The 9,298-nt window shown below is 45.7% G+C and overlaps 1 protein-coding gene across 1 annotated transcript in view; it reads left to right on the top strand.

Annotated features, from left to right (window-relative positions):
• Window positions 1-8,684: 8,684 nt before the first annotated feature.
• The window catches only part of LOC310819307 (sickle tail protein homolog), a gene marked incomplete at its 5' end in the record, with an annotated part of 40,882 nt that continues 40,268 nt past the window's right edge, over window positions 8,685-9,298 (top strand). The window contains 1 exon segment of the mRNA XM_083690550.1: window positions 8,685-8,910. Within this exon segment, the coding sequence (XP_083546676.1) occupies window positions 8,685-8,910 (226 nt within the window).

The following is a 9,298-nucleotide window of genomic DNA, read 5'->3' as shown; positions in this document are numbered from 1 at the left end:
TCTTTTTTTAAATTTTTTAAATTTTGAAGCTATGTGCTGTGAGATATTTGTTGTTTTGAGATGCTGTGATGGCGACTTCCCCCCCCCCCCCCCCCGCCCCCCCAGCTGTGTGGTTTAGGAATGGAGACGTTTCTAAGGATCAATAACACTCACGTCAATAGGCATCTAAGTCCCCAGTGTGCCTTGGTGGGAGGCTTAGTGGGAGGGGGGAGGGGAGGGGAGGGGAGGGGAGGGGAGGGGAGGGGAGGGGGCTACAGAAGAAGTAATTGTCTCTTATGTCTTTATCAACACCTCTCCTTAAAACACACACAGTTACCATCCTCTTATTCCTTTGGCCCTCTTATATTCCACATGCGTCCTGAGTGTCGCCTATGACTGAATTCTTCTTTGAGCCCCGAGGTCTGTTGTTTTCATCGAGGGCTGTTGCTTTTGAGGGGCAACTTGTCATTAGTTCATATTAGTCCGGACCACAGTGGAGTAGAACAATAGGCCATCTGCAGCCAAGAACAATGTCACATTTTGAAGGTAGAGGGACCCAGACCTCCATTCAGAGACACGGGTTAACAACCAACCAACCTTGGTTAGCATAGGCCTAGCATGCATTTTGAGGAAGTAATGAGTTCAACGCTATGGCATAGATTTGATTTAGGCTAACATTTCATACAGCCTACAGTATACATTTTTGGCTTTTTTTATTTGTTAATTTTCTACTTGACCAAAGGATGAACCTTGAAACAAAACATTAAATATATATGTTTTAGAAAGATTTCTTATCTAGTGTTCTCAAGTGATCAGGTCTTAGGCCTAGATATAGAATTGTAAAATATTGTTCTTTGAGATGAGCTTTCAATGTGCATAAAAAGTCAGATAGAGTATTGAAATGTAGCCTAGGCCTGCGGCTTTGTCCAGCGTGATGATTCATTAAGTGTCTTCATTCATTCAATCCTATTGATGAAGCACACAGTGCACATTAGTGGAGAGGGCTGTCAGAGTAATTTGATTTCTTTATTGTGACGGCCAAGCTCCCATGATGCACCAGTGTAAGGAAGTGGGGCTGAGGGGTTCTCATGAAGTCATTGGGGAAGTGTGTGTGTGTGTTTCTTTAAAAGGGAAAACAGGAGACATTGTTAACTCTGACACTAATTGATCTAATTCACTCTGATGTCACCCAGGAGCATGGTAGCAAGCATGTTGGCCGGAGTTAATGTCTTTAATTGCAGTTGACAGGGTAAAGACGCACAACACTTCGCTGACATGATTTGGAAAGGCCTCTTAAATAGGCCTGAGTTCTCCCACTGTGCTGTTGATAACTGTCTGTTTTTGAATCACAGCCACAGCCACAGCCACAGCCCAGTGTAGTGCTAAATTTGAGCGCTAAGACGCTAATTAAAACAGCATTTCTGTGGGACCTTTTGACCTTTCACACACTCTTTTTTAACGGATGGGAGAGGGCTTGTCAGTAGGAGTGTTTCAGTGAAAGGGCTTGATATTATCATTCACCGTTTCATTTGTCATTTATTATGGATAGTTATGTCACTCATGATTTATAAATGATTCATGTTTTGTCACAAGTGACAGTGATGTTGATGCAGTGGTTGTACTCACAGCCATTGGGTTGTGTATTATGTGTCGCCCCCTTGTGGTGACAGTAGGCTACCTCATTGTCACCTAAGAAAGATATCAGTGATCATGATGAGGTAGCCTGGGTCATGATGTCATATTCATAGATGTTAGGATTGAATGAGTCAGTCTGGGCATGGAGAGAGCATAATGTAATTGTCATTCTCTAATTAGGCTGTTTAATCTAAGATAAGCCAATTGTGTGTAATAACTACTTTGATAACATTTTTCTCTAACTAGGCCTTTTTCCATCCAATGTAATCAAGGCCCATAGCACATTTATGAAATTGTAATCCCAACATCTTGACTGGCGTTAGTAATATGTCAAGGATTTATTATGATGATTGTCACTGTGGTAATCAGGTCAGCTAAGCGGTTTTAATCAGCGAGGGCAGATTTGGGCAGGCAGCCAAATGTTCATCTGAGCTGTTATTGCAAAAACAGAAACTGCATTACAGCCACTCCAAACAACATGTGTTCACAATATTGAATCCTGAACAAAGAAAATAAAAAAAAATATTTTTTTGAAAAAAAAAACTGTATATTGGCCTTTTCATTTTGAAGCTGTATAACAAAGTATTATTACAGTATCAGAGATGACCTCCCTTTAGGGCAAAACAGTTTGTTCTATGTAGTTGCAAGCTTAGACTCTAGAGAGTAAAAGTTGAGATCAGAGCTCAAGTGGGGGAAATCACTAAAGACCCTGCTGTAAAGTAGATTAGCTAAACCCCTAGCTAGCAGTCCCTGACCCAGTCACTGAGCGCCATGCAGAGAGAGAGAGACCCCAGCAGGCCACTTGTTAACAGAGACACAGTGGGCAAATTAACCCCCTGGGATCTCAGCACACCCCACAGAGACGGACAGATTGGACACAGAGAGAGAGAGAGAGAGAGAAATAATCAAAACAAAGCTATAGGCCAACCCACCACAGTGACAACAACATCAACGAGGAAGAGGAGGGGAATATTTGGAACAAGTGGCATCCTGTTCCGATCAGCCGATGTAGACCTAAGCCCCCCTTCCATATGCAAATAGATCAAGTAATTAATTAGTGAGAGGTTTTGAGAGCATCTGACACTTTGAGGTTTTAATCTGGCATATGGTTTGTTTATGGGGGCAGAGGAGAGAGTCATTAGAACACAACAGGGTATTATGTTCTAGATTCTATTCTAGATTCTAAATTTAGTTCTGTTATCATCTGATCTCCTGATCTGTTATTTGATGATGTCACACAGGCATTTTGCGGAGGCACATTCCCAACACGGTTAAGATGATAGTGTTGTACTTCAATTAGGCTACAAACAGTGGTAGGGCTCTCCTTATGATCGTACCAGGGGAGGCTGGTGGAGGTAGAAACCGGAGGACGGGCTCATTGTAATGCATGGAACGGAATGAGGAATGGTATCAAAACACGTGTGGCACCATTCCTCATTCTGTTCCATGCGTTACGATGAGCCCGTCCTCCGATTTCTACCTCCACCAGCCTCCCCTGGATCATAACACATGTTATGCTGAGTCTGCAGAAATAAAGAATGTCATGTTTAATTTGGAGGGGCCGCAGGAGAGGAAACAATCCCTACAGATCTATGAGGATATGTGGTACTGCCTCTCCTGTGCTTGGTCTGTCCTCTGTCCTTTCTCCAGTCTGTTTTTGTGGTCAAGAGTAGGGATAAAAAATCAATAAACCATAAGCCAGTCGCTAAGGTTCTCTTGTCCTCTTTCACACAGGGGAGGCTGGTGGAGGCAGAAGTCATTGTAAGGCATGGAATGGAATGAGAAATGGTATAACATTTGATTTCTACCTCCACCGGCCTCCCCTGACCAGGAGGTTTATTCACAAAGCGTCTCAGAGTAGGAGTGGTGATCAAGGATCAGGTCCCTCCCTGTAACCTTATTCATTACGATCTAAAAGGCAAATCTGATCATAGATCAGTATTCATAGAGCCGACTAGCCAGGGTCATTTGTCATGTTTTATGCTGTTGTATTGTGTCTCTACTCTACTCTACTCTACTCTACTCTACTCTACTCTACTCTACCCTACTCTACTCTACTCTACTCTATTCTACTCTATTCTGAGGCCCAGATGTAGCTTTTATGTGGCTCTGTCACTGCTCCCAGGAAACCAAAATCAACGTGACAAGAATCTACAATCTAATCTACAATCTAATTTCCTGATAACTCAGCTGGGATAAGGACGCCTTTGTTCGCCTCTAATCCTCCTGAATGGAGTTACTTGTGTCAACATGGTGTGTTTGTGTTCATGCCGGAGCAGGGAACAAACCTTGTCACGGTATGTTGATGTTTTGAAAATGGTGGATATTGATTGTGATTTACGGATTTTTCCTCATTTTGAGGGAAAGAGGTGATCATTTTAGACTGAATGAATGTAATACTACTCTTTTGCCACACGAGGGCCTCAGAGAGAGTGTTGAGAGGACACCCATGTTCCTTTGAGATCCATTTTTGATAGCCTACTGCTACAAATACTGAACTTGTATGCATCACATCTGGCCAATGTATTTGTGATAGGTGCTTTATGAGCTTAGCATAGTCTGTAATTATTTATCTACACTGTTCAGTTTATAGGAAATCTGAAAACAGTGAACACTCTAAATAAGTTAGCTCATCGTCATTAGGAAAAGGCTGCTTGTGATGTGTTTAATAATACAAAAAAATAGCCAGTGGACTAAACACACGATGGGGAATGCTATTTAAAAAAAAACGCTCAACTTGTGAAGCCATTAACGCGTGCCATTAGTGTTCAGAGACATGAATGTGATGCTGAACCCACAGCGGGAACGTAGGCTATAGATGGTTTGACATTCCCTCCAACAGTGTTCCAGTGTCTCTATACGAGGCTCTAGAGGCCAGAGCTTTGAACGTGCGGCACCGCGTCTTTGCCCCGAGGTAGCCCCGGACAGCGAATCAGCTGCTCACGTGATCAGCGGTCATAGCGCCCATGCCAGGTCATATTCCCATAACCCTGATTGTGAGGGAACACACACACACACACACACGCACACACACACACACACACACGCACACACACACACACGCACACACACACACACAGGCCCTCAGGGCTGGGCTGCGTTGCTGTGTTAAGGCCTATTTCTCCTGGCTAGGGAAACCCCCCTCGGCCAAGCCCATCCCCAGGACACGAACAGGGAGAGCAGGGATTAAAATAGCCACACACACACACACACACACACACACACACACACACACACACACACACACACACACACACACACTCACACTCACACTCTCACACATACTCTTACACACACTCTCACACACAGTCACACTCTCCCAAACACTCACACACACTCTCACACACACACACACACACACACACACACACACACACACACACACACACACACACACACACACACACACACACTCACACTCTCTCAAACACACACACACACACACACACACACACCCACACTCTCTCAAACACTCACACACACACACACACACACACACACACTCACTCTCCTGTTATTAAAGCCATTTTATTCCTGTGCCTCAGAGAGTCATGACAGCAGAAAGTGCCTCCCTCTGGAACATGTGCTCCGGAGATATTTCTGGACATCAGCTTGCAAATACAGACCACAATAACCCTTCCAGTCCATGATACAGAGGGCTAGGACTGGAGTGAGGGGATGATCACAGCTGAAGACGCCTCTACAAGTCTACATGCTTATATAACTATTGCACACAGCTTAAGTATGTTTTATTTCTGTATTTCTAACATAGAAATACACTAAATCATGATTTGGGCTTATTTTCAACACCCGTGGGTGGCTATACTTGGTCCCCATTAAGCCCAGTCTGGATTTTTCACATATTTGATCAAATATAATTTTTCAGGAATTACATTTATATTGTTTATTTTGGTTTCCGATAAGCAATAAACCATCAGTAAATAGGCCTTCCCTTATTTTTGTCTGGCAAAGTTAGCTTTTGAAATTAGCTTAAGCCTACAAGTCAACCCAAAGCTAAGAGTTATCCAGAAGTACCAGTCCAATGGACGAGTCTCCCTCCTCCTCACCAGTCCAATGGACGAGTCTCCCTCCTCCTCACCAGTCCAATGGACGAGTCTCCCTCCTGTACCAGTCCAATGGACGAGTCTCCCTCCTCCTCACCAGTCCAATGGACGAGTCTCCCTCCTCCTCACCAGTCCAATGGACGAGTCTCCCTCCTGTACCAGTCCAATGGACGAGTCTCCCTCCTCCTCACCAGTCCAATGGACGAGTCTCCCTCCTCCTCACCAGTCCAATGGACGAGTCTCCCTCCTCCTCACCAGTCCAATGGACGAGTCTCCCTCCTCCTCACCAGTCCAATGGACGAGTCTCCCTCCTGTACCAGTCCAATGGATGAGTCTCCCTCCTCCTCACCAGTCCAATGGATGAGTCTCCCTCCTCCTCACCAGTCCAATGGATGAGTCTCCCTCCTGTACCAGTCCAATGGATGAGTCTCCCTCCTCCTCACCAGTCCAATGGATGAGTCTCCCTCCTGTACCAGTCCAATGGATGAGTCTCCCTCCTCCTCACCAGTGCAGAAAGACATCCCCCCCCAGTCCTTTATAGTGATGATTGAACTGGGTCAGTTGACTGGGAGACGTCCAGACCAGGGATGGAATTACAAACACATTATTTAGGCCAGTCGAACACCACGAGGTCCTGCAGCAGGACCAGGGTGAGTGAGATCAGGGTGACCAGGGTCTGGTGGGCCTGGAGGATGAGTGATCCGCCGCAGGGCTAGCCTGCTCATCACCCCGTTCATAACCACCTCGGACCCATTCGACCTGGTTCTTGGAAAGTCGTGGTTTGTAGTCAGTTTTTGGTGCCACGCGTCTGATGTTTTGTCTCGTTGTCTTTTTAATTGTTTTTATTCGTTTTTCCTGTGAAGCGCATTGTGTTGCGTCTGTGTACGAAGTGTGCTCTATGAATAAAGTTTGATTTGATTTGATTTGATGATGGGTTAACAAAGACCGATGAATGTCACCACAACCAAGGCCTCATAACCAAGATTTTGTTAAGTACAAGAGATTCATTTAAAGGAGCGTAAGTTGGTCAGAAATCTGACACCTCTGGCCATCGTGGCAAAATTCATCAACCTCCTCCGTAATGATAATATAACCCCCCAAAAATGGACTTGGAATGTCAGACATGAACTGTTGTGTTTCTGTGTGCGCCCACGATTCCAAGAGGCAGCCACCAGTGACAGAAAGGCCACTCCCCTAGAACACCCCTGGCAGTAACAACATGTTTATATGCAAACCAAGTCGGGACACTCCATTTTAGACAGCGTTTTTTCCTGACCAATTAAAAAAAAACGTTTGTAAATGCAATATGTCTTTCAAGGGATCTTATTAAGGCATCCTGATCACTACCGATAAAGCATAGTCATTACAACCATTAGGAAACCTCTAAAATGCTTGAATGTTACATACTGGACCTTTAAAACGTCATTGTGAACCACAGAGAAAGCAGGCTCAGAGTAATGAGATCCATGGAGTGTCCAGATGGGATCACATGACATCTCCTCATCCGTGATTTCCTGTCTCTGTTGATCCCAGTGATACCACTTGACTCCTAATCCCCTCTAGGCTCCGTACGGACTTCAGTGGGGGACGGGGCTCATTGTAATGCGTGAAACGGAATGAGGAATAGTATCAAACATTTGTCCTCCGATTTCTGCCTCCACCAGCCTCCGCTGGAAGGCTTGGCTTCTCCCTGAGAGGCAGGGAGAGCAGCACTGGGACAGTCGGACGTCCTGAACACTCCCTAACGCATGAAGGACAGTGGTTCAGTGAACAGTGGTGTGCAGGATGGAGAATAATAATCTAATTCAAGGCCGTCTTATCACCAGACCAGAACTTCCACATCGCTCTCCTTTCACCAGAGTCCTGGGAGGGGCGGGAGGGGCGGGAGGGCCTGGACATGGCCCAGAGGCAGCCAATCAGAACTGGGCACTCTGGAGAACGTGCCCGGCTCTCTGTTAGCCAGCGAGGCTACGAGGGCTGCCTGCGCTGGAATGACCAGGCTACGTCCAGCAGCAGCCAGACAACTGTCTCACTGTAATAAACTCTGCTCTGCCCACCTGTCCACAACCTTATGTCGTTAATACTGTGTAAACATTCCTCCCTCTCTCTCTCTCTCTGTCCCTCTCTCTTTACTCTCTCTCTTTACTCTCTCTCTCTCTCTCTCTCTCTCTTTCCTCACTCTTTCTCACACACACACACACACACACACACACACACAAACACCACACACACACACACACTCTCTCTCTCGCTCTCTCTCTGCCTATGTAGAGATTATCTACATATTATAGCATAGATTTACCCAGCGTTAGTTTGAGTAGATTAGGACTCGTTTTGACACCAGCAGGGATCAACAGAGGATTGTTTTTTTACTAGAAACGTGAAGAGATTACTGACAGAGAGAGAGAGAGACAGTGAGAGAGAGAGAGAGAGAGAGATAGTGTGTCTGTGTGTATGTGTGTGTGAGAGAGAGAGAGAGAGGACAGAGGCTTGTGACTCTACTCATGCGGATGCGCGGAGCGTCAGCATTGCGAGGCTCAGCTCAGCATCGTACAGCAGAGAGCACAGAGCACGTGGATCCACTTCCAACAGCTGATCAACTACAGTCTCCAGGAGCTGAGGAGCAGGGACTCAAGCTTGGCACACAGACAGCAGGGGAGCCCAGAGAGTTGAGTTGTCAACAGGACTGAATGACAAACTGACAGAAGGCTTTGTGTGTCTGTGTGTGTATGTGTGTGTTTGTGTGTGTGTGTGTGAGTGTGAGAGGAAACTAGACGTATAATCCGATAGAAGTGTGTGTCTGTGTGAGTGTGTGTGTGTGTGTGTGTGTGTGTGTGTGAGAGAGAGAGAGAGAGAGAGAGAGGAAACCAGACTGACAGTGTGTGTGTGTGTGTGAGAGAGAGAGAGAGAAAGTGAGAGTGACCTGTGTGAGACACAGAAGAACCCAGGGGGATATAGGAGACAACCCTGGAGTATCTGAGCGAAGCTGTCGTCGGAACTGGGAAGATGTCCAAGTCGACGTCGTCGCGGCTGGGCAGACCTTCGTCCGCAGGCTCCAAACAGCCGTCTGTACGCAAGGACTGCCCTGGGAACAACCGCTCCTGTATGCTGAGGGTGGGGGAGAGACTGATGAGGGCGGGCAGTGAGGGGAACCTAGTCAGACCCAAACCTCAACACCCCCTCCAACACAAGCAGCAACAGTCCCTGGAGGAAGGACTACAGCAGGCTAAAGGTAGGACTCCAACTCCCACAATGCTACTAATACGGTACAGTAGATAATTATGTGTTGATTTTATGCAGCGCCGTTCTAATACCCACAGGCGCAGAGACACCGTATGTTCTGTAGGAGTAATTAACTTACTCTTTGTCTGTTTGGTGATGTCTGAATAATCAACACCATAGCACAGTGTTGACATGATGTCCTGTAAGATACGAGCAAATAATGTAAAGCCTTTCGTGTTTAGTTTTTTTATGTGACAAATGGTTATAGATTTGTTGAACAAGAAAAAAAAGCCTTTAGTGGCCACGAACTCACGCTTTGTATGAATCGTTAATTCCGTACCGTGTTTAAATTCTGTGAACGTTTTTTTTTATCGGAAATCACAAATGAATTGTAGTTT

This window comes from Argentina silus, assembly GCF_951799395.1.
Source record: "Argentina silus genome assembly, chromosome: 18".
In the NCBI taxonomy this organism is placed as follows: Eukaryota; Metazoa; Chordata; class Actinopteri; order Argentiniformes; family Argentinidae; genus Argentina; species Argentina silus.
The sequence above is the reverse complement of the archived record's forward strand: the minus strand, read 5'-3'. Positions and strand labels throughout refer to the sequence as shown.